We start from the raw sequence: 22,978 nt of genomic DNA, 5'->3' as shown, positions 1-22,978 counted from the left end.
CTACGGGTCTCTGGCGACTGCCCCGCCCCATCCGGCTCAGTGACGGGCATTCCTTGGCCTCCAATCGGAGGTCCTGTTGGGAGGAGCTGCAGGACCCGTTCATTTTGGCGGCTCAATTTCAACATGGCTGAGGTGAGCCAAGATAATGAGGCTGCGGAAAAGGGGCCCGAACGTTCACCTCCGGAAGCTGTGCCAGGTGACACGACCATCTCCAGGGTGAAACTCCTCGACACCATAGTAGACACTTTCCTCCAGAAACTAGTCGCCGACAGAAGGTAGGTGGGGACCAATGGGAAGAGGTGGCGGGAGGGTTGGTCTCCGGGATCGTAAATCCCGCGAGATCCTCCTGGCCCGGTCACGTGGGGCGGCCTGCTGCGGTTGAGCAGGGCGCCACCACAGAAGCCTTTCCCCGCGTCCTCGGTTGGCCCAAGCTTCTGAGGACGCGAGGAAAGGCGCGGAGTTGCAGTTAGCTCTCTTCACCCTCCCGCAGTGCAACAGCCGGGGCCCTCGGCAGCCTTGGGGCCCTGACGTCCTTTCCTGGAGGTCATCTGTTTACCTAGGCCTAACGCGCGCGGCCGCCCTGAGAGCACTGTTGGCTGGAGCGGAAAGGCGCGCGAGCTTGCGAGCACTAAATCTAGTCATAAGGAGACGGTTTTAATGGGAAAGTTTTGCCCCTGATCCTGTACTGGCCTGGTGTGGTCTGTCAGGACGAGAACCCCCATTCTATCACAACAATCCCGCCAGGATATTGAATCCCGCCTGTGATGTTGTAACACCCTGGCATCCTCACAACGTGGTCTCGGTGATTTCTGTTTGCCAGACTCGGTAGCCCACTATTATAATCCCACTTCCTCGGGAGATGGAGGCAGGAGGATCGTGAGTGTGAGAACAGCCTGTCCAGTCAGACCCTATCTCAAAATTAAAATGCGGGTTGGGGGTACAGCTCAGTGGTCTGGTTTATTCTTCAATCGGTGGTTAGGGGGAGAGATTTGGAGAAGAACAACATAAACCTTTTTAAAATGTTAATTGGATTTGGTCATGTTTATGTCTGGGTATTTCGCCTGCACGTATGTATTTGCACCACGTACATGCTTAATGACCCCAGAGATCAGAAGGATCCCCTGGAAGTGGAGTTACAGATGAATGTGAATGAACCATGTGGGTGCGCTGCAAGATCAACAAGTGCTCCACCACTGAGCCCTGAACACTCCTGGTTTTGAAACCTGACAACCACCCTGGAGGCTGAGGGACCCTGGATAAGAGTGAAATGCCACAGAGAGACAATCTCTTTGCAGTCTGGACATCTTGGCTTTCTGTTGTGTGTCTGTGTTTCTCCACGGGGCATTGAACCTAGAGCCGCTGTGCTCAGCAGGTGCTCCACCGCTGAGCTTCCTCTCCAGCCCTTTTTAAAGCGTTTTTTATCTTCAGTGGGTGGAAGGATGGAGGGCTCAATGGTTACGAGCACTTTCTACACTTTCAGAGGATTGGAGTTGGAGATCCAACACCCAGGTCACTTCTATTTGTGACTCCAGCTCCCCCTCTCCCCACTGATAAAATTTAGAAGATAAGTCTTGGGGTTGAAGAAGTGGCTCGGTGGTTAAGGGTGCTCTATGCTCTTCCAGATAACCCAAGTTCAGTTCTTAGGACTCAGGTCTGGCAGCTTAGATAAGTCTTAAAAACATATTTCTTTTTGAACTTTTTATTTTGAGACAGGGTCTCAATAAGTTGTCTTATTGACTTGGACGGATAATCCAGTCTCAGCCTCTCCGGTAGTTGATGACAGGCCCACAACATCACACCTGCTGTGTTTTCTTCTGCATGGACCTGTGATCTGGCTCCTCAGTTACCCCCTAACACATACCTTCCTGCCTTCTCTGTATTTGGTGTTGTGGATCTATAAAGCAACCAAGTTACTATTCAGTGGGTAGCACACAATAAACAAGATAACCACAGGGTGTGGTAGCATAATGAACACAGATAAGAAAATAAATGAAAAACCAAAGGTGGGGCTGGAGAGATGGCTCAGCGGTTAAGAGCACTGACTGCTCTTACAGAGGTCCTGAGTTCAATTCCCAGCAACCATATGGTGGCTCACAACCATCTGTAATGGGGTCTGATGCCCTCTTCTGCTGTGTCTGAAGACAGCAACAGTGTACTCACATACATAAAATAAATAATTCTTTAAAACCAACAACCAAGTTAAAGGGCAGGTGACCTGGTACAGAATACTCGTGTGGATGGAGGGGCTACTCTATGACATGAAGTTTGAAAGGTGGGAAAGAACTAGCTTTTTGAAAAAAAAAAAATTGTAAGTTTATGTGTACAGGCCCTGTGGTGGCCAGATCTTCATGGTAGATGTATTCTTGGTTAGAGTATAGTGATCAGAGGGAGAATAAACCAGGAGAGGCTGATTTCCTCAGTTAGAGTCCAGTTTTGCATTGATAATTTTTTTAAAGATTTCTTTTTCTCAGATGTGCGTGGTTTGCCCTCTGTGTGTGTGTGTGTGTGTGTGTGTGTGTGTGTGTGTGTGTGTGTGTGTGTGTGTGCAGGCCACATGTGTTCCTAGTGCCCTCAGAGGCCAGAGAGGGTCTCAGATGTCCTGGAACTGGAGTTACAGTAAGCTACCACATTGGTTCTGGGAACCAAACCTGGGTCCTCTGCAAGAGCAACCAGTATCCTTAAGGGCTGAGCCATCTCTCCAGCTCCCCCCCTCCCCCTGCCCCCCTGCAGTTTTATAAAAGTCACTGTTTCCAACCAATATCCCAAACTCTGGTCTTTGCAAAGATCTGCTTGTTGACTGCAGGGCCTCAAGATGTTCACAATACAAATATCATTGCTGGTGACAGTGCTGAAGCTGTAAGTTGCTGGATATACAGCAGTTACAGAGGCCACAAGGTTTCTGCCCTGCTGGAGTAGACATGGTATTAATATAAAGAAAATCTCAAGGCCTGGCATGGTGATTAGTATACACTTGTAATCCCAGCAACTTAGGGACCAGAGGCAGGGAGGAAGAGCAGAAGGGCGATATGGTCCCGGTTGGTTGGAATGACAGACAAGGCTTTTCCATGAAGCAAAGTGTCTTTGACCCCACAGCAGAGTGTACCTGCTGTTGAATCTGGGCATTTCTGCTATAGACCAAGGAGAACTGGAGGAGGAGTGCTAGTCTGTTTGCAGAGGCGTTGTGGGTGCCAATCTCAGTGTTCTCAACTTGGCTATTGTAAAAATAAAAGAGATTCATAGACTGCGATGTTATTGTGCCCCAGAGTTGAGGATCTAAAGGTGCTAGCAGAATCCGAAAGCTTTTCAATCTCTAAAGAAGATGATGCCCAGCAGTGTGTTATCAGGAAGTCCTAAACAAAGACTCTCAGAAGCCTGGGACCACAGCACTCAAGACTTAGAGTCCTGTCACTCCACATGTCCTGTGGTTGTGTCAGCTTTCTGACTCTGATAAATTACTGAGCTAGAGGAACAGGAAGGCTCATTTTTGCTTGTAGTTTAGAAGTTGCAGTCTGCAGTTGCTTTGGCTTATATCAAGCATGGAAGCCATCAGCTCTTAACATCCTGCAGGAAGAAGAGGGGCCGGCGTCTAAGACCCCTCAGCCATCCAGCTCCAGTGAGCTAACTTCCTTCCACTAGGCGTCCCCTAGAGGTTCCAGCACCTTTGAGAAGCAAAGGCTAGACCGTACTTTGAATACATGGACTTTTAGGAGTCATTTGCTATGCAAACTATGACAGTCCACCTTCCTTACATACAGTAGGATGGCCATCCTACCTGGTGCTCACAGCATCGACCAACACATTTGGATACTCAAGAAATGGTTCTGGAATGAATGAGTCCCAGGTCATCTGAATGTCAGACACTTAGTACTAGATGTCTCCATTTGTTATCCCACAGAGCAGTCAGGTTCTGTGTGGATTGCTCTCTTTTCTCCTGGGTCCTTTTCATGGTTGGGAGCAGCTGCTCTCTGACCACCTTACTGTTCCGTTTGGGAGTTCACACTGACCGTGCCTGCTTTTCTTGTTTCTACTCTTATCTCCAGCCTCCACCACTGTTAGCTCTGGTGCAGCATCAGAGTCCAGACCGTCTTCTGGCCTCAGGCCTCAGGATTGCATCATGTCTTTCCCTCAGCGTTCTCAGTAGCATGGGGTTGCCTCACTCCCTGCTTTGCCTGGGTGCAAAGCTTACACCTTGCATGCAAATGTGATGTCCTCAGACCTGACACTTTTCCCCTGGTCCTTCTCACTACAATATCCTGATGCTTGCAGGCCAAAAGTTTACCAATTGAGGTGTTTCTCCAGCCCCTTAACAGTATAGTCTTTAAAACCCAGGTTAGTTTTCCCTATAACTCAACAGATTTTTTTTTTTTTTTTTTTAAATTGGGTGTGTGAGGTACATGTATACAAGGGTGTCTGTGCATACTCAGGTACCAGAGGGACCGGATGTTCTCCAGTATCCTCCTTTATAACTCTACCCTGGTTGTGAGCATGTTCTTGCCTAGGCTGGCAGTCAGCAAACCCCACAGCCCTCTTTCCATTGCTGGGTTGCAGGTACGTGTGTATTGTGCCTGGCTAGTCTGTGGGTCAAGCTTCTCCTGCAACCACTTGTTAACATTGAGCCATCTCTCCAGCCCCATCGCTTACATATTTTTAATATAAATATTAGGTTGAACAGGAGGACAGATTGTGCGGCAGGCCCACGGTGACTAGTGGGAAGACTGGACATGCTGGCTTCAGGTGGACCTCAAATTTTGTCCTGCTGTCCTTCCTTTCGTTGGCCTGGATGAGGCCCAACTGCCAGATGTGCTGCTCTTAAGCTTCACAATATAGACATGTAGTCACGCATGGCTGCTATGTGCACTCCCCTGCCTGCTCTCCAAAAGTGAAATCTTCTCTGTCCTGGCAATCTCCTGGGCCTTCTGAAACAGCCTTTTTCTTTAGCTGCAGCAAGCAAGGGATTTCTTTTCTGTGTCTTGTGACATTTGAACCTGCCAGGAGAAACTGGGTTGGTGGTATTAGTGGAGCCCAGGCTAAAGGCCAGTTAGTACTATCCAGGGAAAAGCCAGGACTCCCACCAGTACACGGTGCAGGCAGCAACTTGTCACAGAGGAATAGGTCCCATGAAGCTGAGGAAGCTCAGTTCTCATTATGTCCTGATCCAGTGTTGTGGCCTCGGATGTCCTGGGCAGGGTGTGATTTATATAGTTAGGTTAAGCCCAAGGAAAGAGCAAACTTCAGTTGTGCCTCAGTTGCTAGCATTTTAAACTAATGGCAAGGAGTGAGGGGTGGGGCTCAGTGATGGAGCTGCTGGGCAGCCCGGGGTTCTGCCTCCAGCCTTGGAAGTCCAGAGGAAAAACGTACCCAGTAGCAAAGGTGGTTGGCATTCAGGAAGCAGCTCTACACAGAGAGTGGGTTTGTATAGGAGCCATAGAAACTCCCTACCCGCTCTGCAGGTGCAGATGATCCGGTCATGGTGGGAATTCATTTCTGAGTGCAGGTGTGCCTTTCCAGATCTTCCCTTACTCTGTCTTCATGGTTTCTGCTTTTGTCAGGTTGCATCAGTTGCATCATCTTAGTGGTACCCCACCTCCACCCTTGTGAGTCGCCTGTGCAGGTCTCAGTCTCGGCCTCAGTCCCTTCAGCCTTTAATAGTCCTCCACTGTGAACCAGTGCAGATTTTTGGTTTCAGGCCCCTCACTTCCCTGAATGGTGGAGTGTACATTCTAGCCGGTTCATGACATCTCAGCTGAGCAGCCTTGGACAGGCTTCCGTCTACCAGTTTTTGGTCTTCTGAGTATTGGGGATGCTGGTAATGGACGGTCATCACAAGGTTCCTGTAAGGACTTGGTAAGCTAATTCACCTGGAATGCTTAGAACAAGGCAGGTACTGGTCAGTCTTCTGACTGTTCCCATGACGACTGCATCTTTGCACACGTGTACACAATGCACAGCCCTTGAGTCAGACCTGTGCTGTTCATGGAGCCCCGGCCCAGTCTACAGCCACCTCCCTAATATTTCAAGCTTATTTCCCTGAAGTCTGGTCTGTATCTCCCTATGTGTGTGTACGGAGACCAGGATAATTTTCACGAGTCTGTCATCTCTTTCTACCACGTGAACCCCAGGCATCAAACTCGGTCAGCAGGCTTGGCAGCAATTAGCTTCACCATTCAGCCTTTTTTGAAACAAGATCACTCACTAGCCTGAAACCTGACTATTAGATTAGCCTGGCAGGCCATCAGTTCCCAAGAATCCACTCAGCTCTGCCTCCTGAGCCCTGGGGATTTTACATGGGTGCTGGGTACCAAGCTCAGTCCTCATGTTTAGGTGGCACATGTTATACTGACTGAGCTGTCTCCCCAGCATCCACCTTCTCGCTCAGTTGGAGCCATGCTTTGGATTTGTGTCAGCAAGGTTGGCCTGCTGTGGTGGCATGCTGCTAACGCTCAGTAAGTTGTTAGCATTTGTTTTTGAGGCAGGGTCTTGTGCAGCTCAGGCTGGCCCTGAACCTCTGATCTTCCACCTTCTAGATGCTGAGATTATTACAGTCTTCAGTGTATGTGCCACTGTGCCTGGATTTATTCAGTTCTGAGGATTGAACCCATGACTTGGTGCATTCTAGGCAATTTCTCTACATCTTCAGCTGGAGAATCCCTTCTAAGGGATCATGGCAGCTGTAACTACAGGTGTCATTGGAGAGCCTGAGAGTATTTTATATCCAGTTTGATCTGTTGCTTTAAGAGCCTTACTACTTTTGTATCAATCGCTGCTGCCCTCTGGTGAGCAAACGGTGGAACTGTCGAATCAAGAAGCCTGCTGTCTTTTTGTGCTAAAAGTTTTGAGGTATCTCTCATTTGGCTCATGCTGACCTAGAACTCGCTGTGTTTCTCTCTGCCTCTGCATCCTGATACAGGACTGCAGGAGTGCCCCCACCATACACAGCTTCTGGACTTCTTTTTACTCCCTTGGTACTGTGTACTCTTGTGACACTGCCCAAGAGTGTTACATGTTTGTTGTCTGGGACGTTTTTACCTGGTATATGTGTAAAACAGTAGGTTGTAGCTGGACATAGAGAATTCAAGGACAACCACGATCACATAGACCTTGTCTCAAAACAACAACAACAAAAACCGAAAATAAGCAAACAAACAAAACCCAGGTTGACAGATGACTCGTTTTCTTTGCTCTCTACAGTGGATGTGTGCTACCAAGTCCAGATCTGCTGCCAACCACTCTACCCTACCCCACCCCACTTCACCCACCCCTCCCCTTTTCAAAATACATAGTCTTTTTATATCACCCAGGATAGCCTGAAACTGTACTATACTATGTGGACTAGACTGGCCTTGAATTATAGAGGCCTCTTCTGCCTTTTAAAGTGCTGGGATTATAGGCATCTGCCACCGTGCCCAGCTCTGTACTCTCTCTGGCTTTTTACATGGGCACTGGGTATCAGACATTCTTATTGTGTGCGGGGCAGGCATGTTACCAGCTGAGCCATCTCCCCAGCCTCTGAAGTTAAGTTTCTGCAAAGTGAAACTTGAGCTCCTTCACAGTGAGTCTTTGTTTTCACTTTCTGGGTTACTGCATGCACGTGCTACACCACTGAGTCGCGCACTCCTCCTTATCCTGGGTGCTCAGGGAAGAGAATGAAGCACTGCTTCAGTGAGTTCAGATGACACATTACAGATTGAGGAAACATGCTGGGTTAAAGTCAGCCACTGTATCCACCTCAGAGATTTCTTTATTTCTTTTTTTTAAGAATTGTTTATTTTATGTATATGAGTACACTGTAGCTGTCTTCAGACACATCAGAAGAGGGCATGGGATCCCATTACAGATGGTTGAGAGCCACCATGTGGTTGCTAGGAATTGAACTCAGGACCTCTGGAAGAGCAGTCAGTGCTCTTAACCACTGAGCCATCTCTCCAGCCCTGGCCTCAGGAATTTCTATGTATTTATTTTTTTGAGACAGGGTCTCACTGTGTAGCCCTGGCTGGACTGGAATTCAGAGATCTGCCCACCTATGCTGGGATTAAAGGCATGCACACCACAATCAGCCTTTACTTACTTGTTTTTTAATTTTGTTTTGTTTTTGGAAACAGTATGTTTCTATGTAACCCAGGCTGCTTTCACATTTGTTCACAGCTGAAGAGGTGAGACGCTGATCTCCTGGCTTCAGCTGTGGAGTGCTGGAATTATGTGTATTGGCTAGAAATGCTTTCTCTTAAGATATAGGTTTTGGGGGTTGGACCTATAGCTCAAGGGATGAGGAACACTTGTTTAGCATTCTCATGGACCTGTGTTTAACCCCCAGTCCTGCAAAAACCAAAAGAAAGAGGAGAAAGGCTTTGCTTGTATTGCCCTCAAACTCCCTGGCTCAGCAGATCCTCCTGCATCAACTGTGTGTAGATACTTTTTTAAAAAAGATTTATTTTATGTATATGCATGTACACCTGCATGCCAGAAGACGGCATCAGATCCTGGTATAGATGGTTGTGAGCTACCATGTGGTTGCTGGGAATTGAACCTAGGACCACTGGAAGAGCAGTCAGTGCTTTTAACTGCTGAGCCATCTCAATTTTAAAAGAAAAATTGAATATATCACAGTGGAATTCAGAAAGCTATTATGTATTGAGGACACTGTTCAGTCACTTTGGAAGCCCTGAGGCCTCAGGCCCCACCTTCCTGTTTCCTGGTAACACTAGAAAGCTCATTTTAAATCTTAGTTTGTGGATTTCTTTGTTGGTGGTGGTGTTTTTGAGGAGAGATCTCACTTTGTGGCGCAGTGTGGCATTGAACTCATGATTCTCCTACTGCCTGTGTGACAAGGTTATAGATCCCACCACCAGACCTAGCTAGTCATTTGGGTTTGGGGGTTTTGTTTTAAGAGGGGTATCATACAGCCTAGGCTCATTTAAAAGATCTTCCTGCCTCTGCTTCCTGAGATGGCACCTAAGTGCCATCATGCTTTGTGTCGTGTGGTACAGGGGACCGAGTGCAGGGCTTTGTGTATTAGGCAAGTACTTTCCCAACTGGGATAGGTCCCTAGCTCTAGTATGAGGTTTTAAACTTTTCTTGTTTTGTTTTTGTTTTGAGACAGGGTCTCTACTGTCCTGGATATCCTGGAACTCGTTAAGACCAGGCTGGCCTTCCTTGAATTTGCAGAAATCCACCTGCTTCTGCCTCCTAATTACTGGGATTAAAAGTGTGTACCACCCAGTTTTTGGTTTTTTTTGTTTTTGTTTTTAAGGGTGTATACCTGATTTGTTTGTCCCCCCTCCCCCGACTCTCTTTCTCTGTATGTGTGTGTCTCTGTCTGTATCTCTGTCTCTCTGTGTGTCTCTGTCTGTGTGTCTCTGTCTGTGTGTGTCTCTCTCTCTGCCTCTCTCTCTCTGGTGGCATGTATCCCAGATTGGCCTCAAACTCCTATGTAGCTGAGGATAATTCCTCAGCTTGAACTGATTCTTCAGCTTCTAACTCCTGATTGCTATGATCACGTGCTGATACCACCAGAGCTGGTCTTTGTAGTTCTGGGATTGAACCTGGGCTTTCTTCGTGCCAGGCAATACAGTTGTAGCTTCACCTGTATGTAGCTCCTTGTGCTGGGCCAGAGGATCCTGGAGCTCAGAAGTTTGAGACCAGAATGGGCTACACAGTGAGACTCTCTAAAACAAACAAACCAACCAAACAACCAACCAGGGGCTGGAGAGATGGCTTGTTGCTCTTGCAAAGGGCCCAAGCCCTGTTCCCAGCACCCATATGGCAGTTCACAACCATCTGAAACTCCAGTTCCAAAGGGTCCAATGTCCTCTCTGACCTCTTTATCCAGTAGACATGGACATGGTACAGAGACATACATACAGGCAAAATACCCAAACTAAAATGAAAATAATAAAAAAATTTTTAAAAAAACAGGGGAAAAGGGGGGACACAGTGATGGAAGACACTCAATATCATGAGAACACACCACGGGGGGGGGGTAGTGTAAATCTCAAGAGTAAAGGACCTCACAATCTGTGGAGAACTGCAGACACACCCCAAATCACTCACAAGAAACTCGGCTTGATGCAATAGCAAGAGGTTTACTCAAAACTAGCATGCTAGGGCCTCCTTCACTCGTAACCCACGAAGGGGTAGAGGAAATCAGCCCCCAGCAACAGATTCTTACAGCTTATAAGGGGAGAATCTACAAACCAGGTGGGGATGGGGTTAGGGAAGGGGGAAGGAGGGGGAACAGGTCACTAGGTCATCGATACATTTGATCTCAAATTCTTAAGATGGATGGCGAGTCACTTTATAGTTGGCTATTTCGGACTAGCTTCACACTATATATCGTGAACTCCAGTTCAAAGGGGTCAGGCTTATCTCAAGCTTATAGCATCCTGGCACCAGTTGTCTCAGGGCTGTTAGTTCAAAGCATAGTCAGGCTTATCTCAGGCCTATAGCACCCTGACACCATAATCTCAGGACTTGTTTAGTTAGGGCCATCTGTTCGAATGGTCAGCTAATTTCCTCGGACTGAGGCACCACTGTATTTGACTTACAGGTTTTTATGTCTTTTGCTTTTATGGACAGGGTTCGGGGGTCAACTTAAATTTTTATCTTTCAGTAGCAGCTGACATGGGTGCTCACTTGAAGGTGGCACTGAGCAGTGTCACAGACTCCTACCATCTGAGGGTAGACATTTTGCCTTTGTATCCTTGGCTGTGCTCAGATATCAAAAGGACAATTCAGAGGGCAGATGCTGGGAACCCTTCCAGTCCACAGCCTACAGCAGGGTTCAAGGCATCTTGTTTTCTTCCTAGTTGTGCCAGCCACTCACTCTGTGGCTCTGAAGAGGTCTGTGGAGAGACACATGATGCTGCCTGGCATTGAAATGGGTCATTGTGGCTCAGAAATCAGGGATCCTGTTCATCTTCACAGTCCACTCAGGCATCCGGGGCAAGCCGGGCACAGTTCTCAGCTCCTGCAGTGGACGACCCACAGCAAGGGTGAAGCAGACTCTGCCCACAGGTGTCACTTGAGAACTTTTCTGGGGTTCCTGTTATTGAGAATCCTATAATGTGAAGAAGGACCCCAGAAACATTTCTCAGGAAGGGACACTTTCTACAGAGTCCCATGTTGGGTATTTTAGTCAGCTGGTGCCAGTGTGGGAATGGCTCAGATGCCTTGTGGATTTCTTGAAGACTACATTCAGGGAAGGAAAGTGATGTTTTAGAGAGCGCCGTGGCCATGTGGTGGCCAGACATAAAATTATACTTTCTTATAAACAATGTAATATCCTTGTGGAAAGAGATGCTGGCACTTAGATGCCCCACAGCAGTATTGGAACAAAGCAGTATGGACTCTTAAGCAAAGCAGGCAGAGAGGATGGAGGTATGGCTGGGCTGCCTGACGGCAGGCCTGCTCTGCTAGCTGCCTTTCCCACTGTGCTCCTCAGGTCTGCTTGGGTGGCAGAGCCTTTCCACTCCAGCCTCCCATGGCCATTCTGTCTGTGCTTCCTTTTTCTCCAGGACAGAGCTGGCTCTTGGCCTTGACCTTCTCAATGTGTTTAGGAGACCAGCCAGCTCTGCACTGAGAAAGTATGCTGGCTTGTAAGGACACATTGTCTGGGTCCAAGTCCTGCCTTCATGGTTCACTGGCTGAATGGTCTTGGCAACCACTTTATTCTTACCAGCTTCAGTTTCCCTTGTCAAGTGGGACAGCAGCATCTGTACCACCCAGATTACCCTCTGGACCTCTGAAGTGTTAGTCCCTGCCTCACAAAGAGAAACCTCCCCAAACAGCCCCCACCGCTGCAGGGGCATAAGACAGTCAGTCAGCTGGCTTCTCAGAGTGGAGAAGGCAGGTGCTTAGGTTACAACTCCAGTAAAGAAACAATTCTGGGTGGTGGGATCTGGCCTCTAGGATTTGTCCTTACAAACAAACAAACCAACAAACAAAAGAAGGCGCTGAGTGAGGTAAGCCAGACCCAGAGAGACATTCATGTGGGCAGGGAAGACCAGCCAAAGCTACACAAGACCCTGTTGAAATCAACAAACATAATAAAACTTGTGATAAAAGCAGGTCATTGTGGTGAATTGAATAATGTCTTTGTTACTTTCCTGTTGCTGTGACAAAGCATCATGGCCAAAGAACCAATAAAAGAAAGAACTTACTTTAGGGCTCATGTCCAGAGGGATAGTTAGAGTCCATGGCAAGCATTTAGGCATGGTGCTGTAACTGTAGCTGAGAGCTTACAGTCTAATCCACAAACAGGAAGCAAGGAGACGCTGAGAATGGTATAGCTTCTACCTTGAAGCCTACTCCCAGTGACCTCCTACAACAAGGCAGGACCTCAGAATCCTCAAACAGTTGCACAAACTAGGGACCAAATATCCAAACTTGGTCCATTCTCGTTTGTGGTGATCTGAATAAGAATGACCTCCATGGACTTGTATGTTTGAGTGCTTGGTCCCCAATTAGTGGAGCTGTTTGGAAAAGATTAGGAGGTGTGACCTTGATGTAGACCTTGACCTTTGAGGACAGATCTGCATCCACAGCCATTACCCGGGTCTCAGTTGACAAAACTGAATCTTGTGTTAAAACACAGAGGTGACTGGTTGGGTGCTGATCATCCTGACTTTGCCTGTCTCCTTCCTGACAGCTATGAGAGATTCACCAGCTGTTACAAACACTTCCACCAGTTGAACCCTGAGGTGACGCAGTGGATTTATGACAAGTTTGTGGCTCAGTTGCAGACATCCATCCGGGTGAGTGGCACAGTGGTCAGAAGGCCCATTTTTATTAGACCTTAAAAGCCCCCTGCTCTCATTGTCCTGGAATATGTTTCTAAGGTGTCTGTCAGTCAAGGCAGTGTGTGCTCAACCAGATCAAGACAGGTGTTACTCACTTTGCACCCCCAGCTTCTAAAGAGACCTTTAATAACCTGAGGAATAAACTAGGAATAATATTAAACTAGTTTAATAAATGTTTGCTATTTTAGATTTTATTCTTAGTTCTAAAAAACCACACACTGTAGAGGTTAGACTATTCAGGAGGATGATCAAAGTTAGTGTAAATCTTCTAAGTGCTGTTAGCAGTTTCTGTGCTTCCACTGAGGGTTTGCATGAGGTCTTTCTTCCTCTCTGCTCAGGAGGAAATCTCAGAAATCAAAGAGGAGGGGAACCTAGAAGCTGTCCTGAACTCCCTGGATAAGATCATAGAAGAAGGCAAAGACCACGCAGAGCCAGCCTGGTGAGAACAGGGAGAGGGTTTGTCAGCAGGGGGCCTCAGTGTCTGGGAGGAGACTAACTCTCACCCATATCTGAATCCCTGGACTCCTGGCCTCTGAAAGAGGACTATTTGGGGCCTTCCTGGGACCCCTGGGGCCTTAGGAGCAGAAGGGGGGCGGGGCTGGGGGATGGTGAGGTTTGACTCCGTGGACAGATTAGATGACCAGACACATGGCTTTGATTGTTTATTCAACAAATAATTAGGAAGTATGTAGTATCCACTCAGTGTGGTTGAAAAGGCCAGAGATTCAATAATGAACAGGCTGCCCTCTACAGCTGCTATCTGGACAACATGGCCATCTGGTGTGCCGAATGCAGGAAAAAGTGACCATGGTGAGGAGTGGAGGGCCAGAGACCATCACGGCCAGAATGGCCTGGGCTCCAGGAGCCTTCTGCTTCCTGCCTGTACCTGACAGCTCCCAGGCTGTCGTATTAGGCATTGAGCGTAGGGTCTTGGGCATGCTAGGCAGGATTCTGCTGCTAAGCTATAACCTTAGCCCTCTTTCTACATTGTATTATGATACTGAGTCTCACTTAGTTCCCTCTGCTGGGACCTGTAGAAATAGCTCAGTGGTCAAGAATATTGGCTGCTATTCTTACAAACCAGAATTTGGTTCCTAGCACCCATGTAGCTGTTTATAACCATTCTTAACTCCAATGTAGGGAACCCAAAGCCCTCTTCTGGTTTCACCAGGCCCTCATGTGGTACACATGCATACATGCAAGCCATACACCATACATGTAAAATAAAATTTACTGTTTTATTTATTTATTTATTCTTTTTGAGATAGGAATTTTCTGTATATCCCTGGCTGTCTTGGAACTCATTCTGTAGACAAACCTAGCTTCCAACTCATGGAGATTCTCCTGCCTTTGTCTCTGTCTCCCAAGTAAGTCCTGGGACTAAAGGCATGGGCCACCACATCCTGGCTAATAAAAATTATTTTTAAAGTTCAGCTGGCCTTGAACTTACTAGGTCAGATTGACTGTGACTTTTTTTTTTTTTTAAAGACTGACCTCTTTTCTGTATATGATGTTTTCCCTACACTTGTGTCTGCACCACTTTCTTGCTTGGTATATCAATCAGAAGAGGGCAGCAGAGTCAGAACTGGAGTTACCAACAGTGATAAGCCTTCTTGTGAATACTGAGAATTGAACTCAGGACCTCTGGAAGAGTAGCCAGTGCTCTTAATCTCTGAGCCATCTCTCCAGTCACAACCTATAAAGTTTTTTATGCTTGTTGGGGCTTTTTTAGACAGGGCCTTAGTATGTAGCCCTGGCTAGCCTGGAACTTACTGTGTAGACAAGAAATCACAAAGATTTGTCTGGGATCAAAGCATGCACCAATAGGCCTGATCTGTAGGCTGTGAACTGTCACCCTTCTGCCATAGCCTCTCAGGTACTATGATTACTGTGGACCACCAGGCTCAGTCTGGAGATCTTCTTCCTTCTTGTCTTTACACCCACCTTTGATCCAAGCACTCAGGAGGCAAAGGCAGGCAGACCTTTGTGAGTTTCAGGGCAGCCTGGCCCACACAGTAAGTTCCAGTACATCCAGGGCTACAGAGAGAAACAAAAAACAAACAAACAAAAAAAAAAATGATAATGACATGACTCAGGCTGGACCCCACAGGTCACCAGCTTACAGGCAAGTGGAGAAGAGAGGCTGGGGGTCAGCAGGTGACCTAGGACTAGAGTGCCCATGGCCCTTCTCCCTGTGGTGCTGTAAGCAGAGGGGCCACTATCCACTCAGGTAGCTCTCTGTAGGTCAAGTACCACGTGGATGCTTGTTTGAAGTCCTCTGGCTCACTCAGCCCAGAGAACCCCCAAGTAGCCAGAACAGCAGCTCCAAGCTCAGGATCCTTTCTGCTGAGGATACATCTCAAATTGTAATAGGACATTTATTTATTAATTCTGGGGGGGGGGGGGTCATGCCACAGGAAATGTGTAGCAGTCGGAGGAGAGCTGAAGTTTTACAATTGAAAAGGAATTTATAGGCCATAGAGCAGTGTTTGCTCGTTGACTAGTCTTGTTCCCTGAAACGTCCATCCACGTCTGTCCACACGTCCATCTACACGTCCACCCACGTCCATCTACACGTCCACCCACACGTCTATCCATGTCCACCCACACGTCCATCCATGTCCATCCACATGTCCATCTACACGTCCATCCATACATCCATCCACACGTCCATCCATACGTCCATCCACATCCACCCACACGTCCATCCACACGTCCATCCACATCCACCCGCACGTCCATCCATGTCCATCCACATGTCCATCTACACGTCCATCCACATCCATCCACACGTCCATCCACATGTCCAGCCACACATCCTTGGCTTATGGCTACTTTGTGGGTTCTTCTTTCTTCTACCCCTTATGTCTTCCTTCTCAGCCCCCAACACTAGGTAGGAAAGAGGAGAGAGGGGCAAGGGGGAGATGCTATCATTAGACCTCTTTCTGCCAATTAGGGACGTCAAGTTCCTTAGGGCAAGTTTGACCTTCGCTGGCAGGATATATAATTTCTTCTTTTTCATCTCTTTGCCCACAACTACTTGACAAACCACAGCCAACAACAGCCAACAGTAGCCAAGCACCAACCAGCCAACCAGCCACAGAAGCAACCCAACTCTTGGGGCTCTAGCATTTATTATATCCTCTGAAAAGTCCCCAGAATTCCAGATGTCACTCGCTCACAGAAACTTGCAGGTTTACCAGCTGGCAGGATTACACCCTTGCTAGAGCCTGAGGCAAATCATAGCACCTGCTGGGACACAGCCCTATAGCCCACACCTGGGATTACAGGAAAAACATTTTTATAATGCTTCTGGGTTTTTAAAGAAACCAAAATTCTCACTACACCTACTAGCTCTTACAGGGTCTCTGAGAGTTTGGGTATCTCTGAGGAGCTACCAATCTGGGAAAGGTCACTTTGCTTCAACCCTGATCTCTCTAACTCATAGTCTGTTAGGATAATGTCCCAGCCTGGACACATGGTCATAAGGACAGAGGCAAGGTCTGGAGAGTTGTGTAGTACTGGGGATGGGTGAGTGTGTGGAGGAGCAGGCTGTAGGGCAGACCTGGAGGGATGCCTTTAGGCAGGAGGCCGAGGGACAGGGAGCCAGAGTTTCCATCAGGAGCAGGCTCAGGACGTAAAGGGATCCCAGAAGTCCTAGTCTAGTACAAGACTTGAAGCAGGACCATTGCTGATTGGGTTTAGAGGTAGAAGCCTCCTGTATGCTTAGACCCATGTGCCCTGCCCCCAGGCGACCCAGTGGCATCCCAGAGAAAGACCTGTGCAGTGTCATGGCACCCTATTTCCTGAAGCAACAGGATACCTTGTGCCGACAAGTGCGAAAACAGGAAGCCAAGAACCAGGAACTGGCTGACGCTGTCCTGGCCGGGCGCAGGCAGGTGGAGGAGCTGCAGCAGCAGGTTCAGGCCCTCCAGCAAACATGGCAGGCAAGTGTTTGGCTCAGCTGATTTTCTCCTGTCTCAGCCCCTCTCTCCCAGCCTAAGGGATCCCATCGGGAGTAGGCTGTGCCCACAGCCGCAGAGTCACTCAGAACCCTTGTGGGACCCGTGAGGTTGGCTCCTCAGTGCTTGTGCTGAAGTCCAGTCATGGCACATGCTCCTGTGCAGCTGCTAGGTGAGTGTGGGCAGAAAGGACATGAACATGGACCTCTGTCCACATGGAGCCCGCGCTCAGTGCAGTGCTGCAAAGCTGCGTGCAGGTGTCCATAAACGGTGTGCACTCCTAGCCCTCATATGGTGGCTCAGAACCATCAGAAGTCCAGTTCCAAGGCATCTGTCATCTTCTGGCACATGGAAATAGATAGCAGCAAGCATGTGTGCCTTGGGGAAAAGCTGACTTCTGAAGCTGGTCTCAAGGGGACTTTTAAGGCAGTGGAGCTGGGTGGTGCAGGTGGCAGGTGTGACTGGGGTGGTAAGATGGCTTCTTAGTGGCTCCAGATGCGGTTCCAAGGGTCTCAAGAAGGGCCCGAGTGACAACGTTACTACCAGATCCTCTTCATCTGTCATAGATCCCCAGTCTGTGTCTAATACAATGCACAGTGGACAGTTACTTTCTAAGGCATAGATTATCCTGCTTCTGAGGATCATGGTTTCCAGGTTCCTTCTGGCTTTCTCTTTCTTTGACTAGTGAGCTGTAACTTGCTCTAGTCTCACAGAGGTAGCAGCAGGTAGAAGGCCTGTCCCCATTCCCTCCAGTCTCCCAGTGCTGGTTCTTAGGTACTTGGAGCCACCTTGCCCTCTATTCTCCTGAAGTCCCTTAGCACTGCCATTTCCACGGATAATAAACTGTCCTAACCATGGTCCCCCACCTGTCAGTGCTGCAGCAACCATAGCTCCAGCTCGGCTGTGATCCCGGCCGTGTCTGAAGCTCAGCAGCTGGATCGGGTGTCTGTGGTGTGGGAGCCTCAGAGCCTCTTTAAACTGTCTCAGTTCTCAATGAGAGTACTTCCCAACATGCCTAGGTCCTGGGTTGGAATTTGAGCACTAGGGGGACTAAGTTTCTCCAGTGAGAACAAAGGATCTGGGGCCACTTTTGGGAGTCCTTGTTGAATGTGGAGAGGCCCAGGAGAGGTGGCCAGAGCATCCAGCTTACCATAAATACCTACGGATGCTCGGGACTTACCACTTGGCCTTGTTCTGGCACATCCTGCCAAGACCAGTGACATGAGCCACAGAACATTCACATTGTTCTAGGGTTACCTAGGCTGGAACGGGGCCTGGCACACGGGGTATGCTTGTCTCACCCCGCACAGCTGTTCTCTTCCTTTGATTCCAGGCTCTACACAGAGAGCAGAGGGAGCTGCTGTCAGTGCTGAGGGCACCTGAGTGAGGAGCCACTGGGCCCAAGCAGAGAGCAGTTGCGGCTCTGTGGTGCGCATGTGGAGCCAGTCTCCAGGAGATAACGGAGCCCCCTCCACCGCTCAGGTTCTAGTGGGGTCACACTGCCTTCAGATTCCTGCCATCATCTGCCTGCAAGACTAGGACTCCCACCCTCCGAATCAGACACCAGTCTTTGTCTCCTGCAGTTGCAGCCAGCACTGCCCAATGTCCTCCTGATTCCCCAGCCCTCCCTGGACTGGATTTGGGTTGTGTTTCTTTCTTCACTGATTGCTGCCTTGTTTACCAGCTCATGGTCCCTTGCCATGTTCTCCCCGACTGATTGCTGCCTTGCTGGCTAACCCAAGGGCCCTTGCCATGTTCTCCCCACATCCGTAAATAAACTTCCTTTACCAAACTGTAATCTGTGAGGATGCTTCCTTGCCAGGCGTCTGAGGTCAAGACCACTTCTGGGCTCTTGAACTCTGTCTAAGGGCTCTGGAAGCCTGCAGCCAAGAGGGGTGTTCTGATATCACCCCGTGCAGAGGGCAGGAGGACCCAGGGCTCCCTGAGGTCAGGACAAGCTGTCACTGGAGCTGGTGCTGCCCTGTGCTGCTCTCTGGGGCACAGGAAAGTGATGAGGCCTGCAGGGTAGCCGAGCACAAGGACTTTACCTTGTCTCTCCCACCCCACTTTTCCCCACAGTCCCACCAGTGGGAGGGCTAGTCCTTCCTAGGATAGGGCAGACATTCCTCTCTTCTGCCTGAGAGCCTCACCTTAACCAGGAGCTGCTTGGTCAGATCTGTCTGTGAGACCTTAAGGACAGAGAAGACACCATAGTGGTCTCTCCTCTGCCCCTGTCTCCATAAACAGCCTGGGCCCTTGTTCTAGCTATTCTTCAGAAAGCTCCAGGGTTTATACTTCTGGGTACTCTGCTTCCTGCCTACCTGGCCTGTGTCATTTGAATTCAGGTTGGTGGGTGAGTTACCAGAGATGGTTCAAGGGTAGGTGTAATGGAACATTTCCCTAATCCCAGCACTCTGGAGGTCAAGGCAGGCAGATCTCTTGAGTTTTGGGGTACCCTGGTCTGTATCACGAGAAAATCTCCAAAAAACTAAAAAGTCAGGTCACCTTCTGACCTCCCACCCCAACCCAGGCTCGGAGATGTGGTAGCTCTCAGATGGGAGACAGGGTGCTAAGGTGCTCTGTCCTTGTGTAGACAGGCCTTTTTATTACCTGGCAGAGGAGATAGGTATTTATAATCTCCTTATTGCAATCTAGTAATTTGCAGCTTAAGGATCTGATTTGACCTTTCAATAATAGCCTGACCCTGGGGTTATAAGGAATTCCAGTAGTATATCCTATGTTAAACTTTTGACAGAAATCAGAAAATTATCTGTCTTGATATGTTTAGGGAGGCCTATATAAGCAAAAGCATCAGAGATGTTGGACCACATCCTTAAAGGCTTCCTCTGTTCTGGCAGAAGCAAATAAAAACCAGACACATGAACAAAAGATAATTTTCCAAAGGAAGGAACATGGGTTACATCCATCTGCCACAGATTGTTAGGCCTGAGGCCTCTAGGATTTACTCCCAGTTGTGCCACAGGGACAGTAGTTGGGCAGGCAGGGCAGGACTTAATCTGCTCAGCAGCCTCTCTAGTCAGAACTGCTGCCTGAGTGCATCAGCAGTCTGATGATGTAAAGCCTGAGACAGCCGAGCCTCCTCTACAGTATCTAGTAAGTTTCCAGAGGTCAAAGAGCTGTCTAAAGCGGTATGAGCCCGCAGGTGCCTACGGAGTGGGGAGCCTGGCGCTGCAGCACCTAGGTTTGCACTGTAGCAACTCAGTTATAGAAGTTGGTTGGTTTTTTTTTGTTTTGTTTTTGTTTGTTTGTTTGTTTGTTTTTCGAGATAGGGTTTTTCTGTGTAGCCCTGGCTGTCCTGGAACTCACTCTGTAGACCAGGCTGGCCTTGAACTCAGAAATCCGCCTGCCTCTGCCTCCCAAGTGCTGGGATTAAAGGCGTGCACCACCACCGCCCAGCCTAGAAGTTTTATCAAAATTAATAACAGCAGTCTCAATTACAGGAAAAAGTCTAAAAACATATTGAGAATCTATATATATTGCATGCTTGAGAAAAAAATTCAGAAGCTTTGAAAACGGTAAATAACTTGTTTTTTTTTTGAGCAGAGGCTTTATTTAATATAAAAATCTTAGTAATCTCTTCAGATACCAATACAGCCCTACCTGTGGAAGAACAATCAGTCAATACAGTAACGACATTAAGGGGACATTCTTTTGGAAAAATAACCTTTTGGGTTGAAAGAAGTAGAAGCAAGGGATTCTCAGGCAAATGATACAAAATTTGACCCGTAAAATGCAAAAATGAAAGAGCAAAGGAATCGAAAAAATTAACCAATCCACCTGCTCTGCAGTATAAGGTAATATTATAATATCAAGATTTCTCCTAAAATTTCTCTAATTCTTTTTCTTCCTTTGACAATTAACTTAGCTATCAAATCATAAATAAGCAGCCAGAATTGTTGTATTAGTAGCTGGCATATGTACCCATTCCAAGGGTCCATGATCTTGACAAATAACTCCAGTAGGTGATAACTGTGTCTTTAAAACAACAAATTGGGAGCTGGTCATCAAACCTCATCATCAGTTGTGACAAGGCTTTATTCACCAAGTCTGATGCTTGCTTGGCCTCAAGAGTTAGCTGTCTAGGAGATGTTGGGGCACTATCTCCTTTAGGGATATTGAACAGAGGCTTCAATTCTTCTGTGGTAAACTTCAAATAAGGCCGCACCCAATTTATTTCACCAAATGATTTTTGAAAATAATTTAAGGTATTTAAATGAGAAGTATCTAGAACAATCTTTTTGCAAGAAATCTGAGAAGTCTCTATTTTTCACCCTAAATAATTGAAAGGAGGGTCTTTCTGTATTTTGTCAGGAGCTATTTTCAGTCCATAATATGCCAGATCTTTAATCAATCTAGAAAGAGCTGCCTCAAGTATCTGCAAATCTGGATAAGCCAAAAGAATATCATCTATATAATGATATAACATCACTTCTGGAATCTCCTAATTGGCTGTAAAGCCATGGCCACAAATTTTTGATACAAAGTGGGACTATTCTTCATTCCCTGGGGCAACACCTTCCAATGATATCTTTTGTAAGGTCTTTGTAAGTTTACTAAAGGCAAACTGAAAGCAAAATGCTTCCTATCATCAGGACGAAAAAGACTAGTTAAAAAAACAATCTTGCCGGGCAGTAGTGGCGCACTCCTTTAATCCCAGCACTTGGGAGGCAGAGGCAGGCGGATTTCTGAGTTCGAGGCCAGCCTGATCTACAGAGTGAGTTCCAGGACAGCCAGGGCCATACAGAGAAACCCTGTCTCGAAAAACCAAAAACAAAACCAAAAATACCCAACCAACCAAACAAAAAACCAATCTTGTAAATCAATAACAAAAGGGATATTCCAAAGGAGTAACACTTGGGGATGGAAGGCCAGGCCGCCGTGCCCCCATGGCCGCCATAGTCTCATTGACCTTGTAGGTCTTGTAACAGCCTCCGTTTCCCTGATTTCTTTTTAATTACAAAAATGGGAGTATTCTGTGAACCAGTTGATTTCTCTATATGCCCCTGGTATAACTGTTGTTCCACTAATTCATAGGTGGCCTGGATCTTTTCTCCATAAAGGGGCCACTGATCAACCCAGACAATCAGAAAGCCAAGAAATTTTATCAGCTGTAACATCGGCGGCCCCTAAAAAAAGAAGAGTACCCCAAGCCATGTCTGTTCTGTTTCTGTCTGGGCAGTACTGGCTGAACCTGTCCCTGCAAATTTTTTCCTAGACTCTTTCCAGGTTCAAAACCCATTTTTTGAATCTGCAACAGCACTGGCTCCTTAGAGGGAATAAAAACGGTACCCACCTGATCCAGCACATCTCTTCCCCAGAGCATGAAGGAATAATAACTGTCTGGAAGGTTCCTGCATGTTCACCATCCTTCCAATCTTCATTGGATCTCTGAACTACGAGCCACATTAGAGGCCATGCCTACTCCAGCTAAATTGGATGCAGTTATCTGAGTTGACCAGGCATTGGCCCAATCCTTTCCTGAAATACATGAAACACCAGCTCCTGTGTCTAGCAATCCCTTTATAGGTGCTCCCTGTACCAACAAAGTTTTAAGTAGCCTTGTCTTAATAATTTCTTGTACCCAGAATACTATATTACTAGACCCAAAGGCAGCATCTCCTCTTTCTAGGGCAGTAATAGAATTTCCTTTCCTAATCAGTGGGAGGAGAAGCAACTGAGCAATTCTTTGTCCTGAATGAATTTGTAAGGTGTGACGAGGGGGAGCTATCATAACCCGAATTTCACCAGTATAATCAACATCAATAACCCCAAGAATCACATGAATCCCCTGAAGAGATGTAGAACCCCGACCCAAAACAATACCCATAGAGTCAGATGGCAAGGGTCCATAGACTCCCATAGGTATTAATGTGGGCCAGGAGTCCTCAGGTCCAATCCTGCACTCCCTGGGGTGGCACAGAACAAGGTGTCAATTGTTCACCTGCCTGGAGAAGGGATTGTGTTGGCATGAGGTCCCTATTGTTTGAGGGGCCCCCCGGGGACTGGGCCTGCCATTGGTCTTCCTGCTGAGGGGCTGTGAGAGCCTGTCCATCTCTATGAAAATGCAACCTGCACTCTCCTGGATCTAGGCGTTCATCATCCTTATTTTCAGAAGTTGGGAAGTATCACTAATTCCACCATGTAATTTTTTTTCAGGAGAGGGCTGAGACGTTTCTTAGGTTTTGAAATTAAAGGTGTACA

General features: G+C 47.6%; 1 protein-coding gene across 2 annotated transcripts; it reads left to right on the top strand.

Annotated features, from left to right (window-relative positions):
• The first annotated feature begins 59 nt into the window (after nt 1–59).
• On the top strand, nt 60–18,554 carry Pmf1 (polyamine modulated factor 1). 2 transcript variants are annotated; one of them, XM_034500060.2, is made up of 5 exons: nt 60–275; nt 12,644–12,749; nt 13,133–13,233; nt 16,607–16,741; nt 18,090–18,554. In XM_034500060.2, the coding sequence occupies exons 1-5, from the start codon at nt 124–126 to the stop codon at nt 18,127–18,129; spliced, it is 534 nt and encodes a 177-aa protein (XP_034355951.1). In that variant the 5' UTR covers nt 60–123; the 3' UTR covers nt 18,130–18,554. The 2 variants fall into 2 exon arrangements, with proteins under 2 accessions (XP_034355951.1, XP_034355950.1); XM_034500059.2 differs by having other exon boundaries at nt 66–275; nt 16,546–16,741.
• The last annotated feature ends 4,424 nt before the right edge of the window (nt 18,555–22,978 follow it).

The sequence above is a fragment of the Arvicanthis niloticus genome, chromosome 4, assembly GCF_011762505.2.
Source record: "Arvicanthis niloticus isolate mArvNil1 chromosome 4, mArvNil1.pat.X, whole genome shotgun sequence".
Taxonomy (NCBI): Eukaryota; Metazoa; Chordata; class Mammalia; order Rodentia; family Muridae; genus Arvicanthis; species Arvicanthis niloticus.
Note: the sequence above shows the minus strand (reverse complement) of the source record. Positions and strands in the feature narration are given on the sequence as shown.

Coding starts and splice junctions, on each gene's coding strand:
- Pmf1 (XM_034500059.2), top strand. CDS start 124: ATGGCTGAGGTGAGCCAAGATAATGAGGCTGCGGAAAAGGGGCCCGAA. Junction 12,750..13,132: donor AGTTGCAGACATCCATCCGG/GTGAGTGGCACA, acceptor CTCTCTGCTCAG/GAGGAAATCTCAGAAATCAA. Junction 13,234..16,545: donor GACCACGCAGAGCCAGCCTG/GTGAGAACAGGG, acceptor CCCTGCCCCCAG/GCGACCCAGTGGCATCCCAG.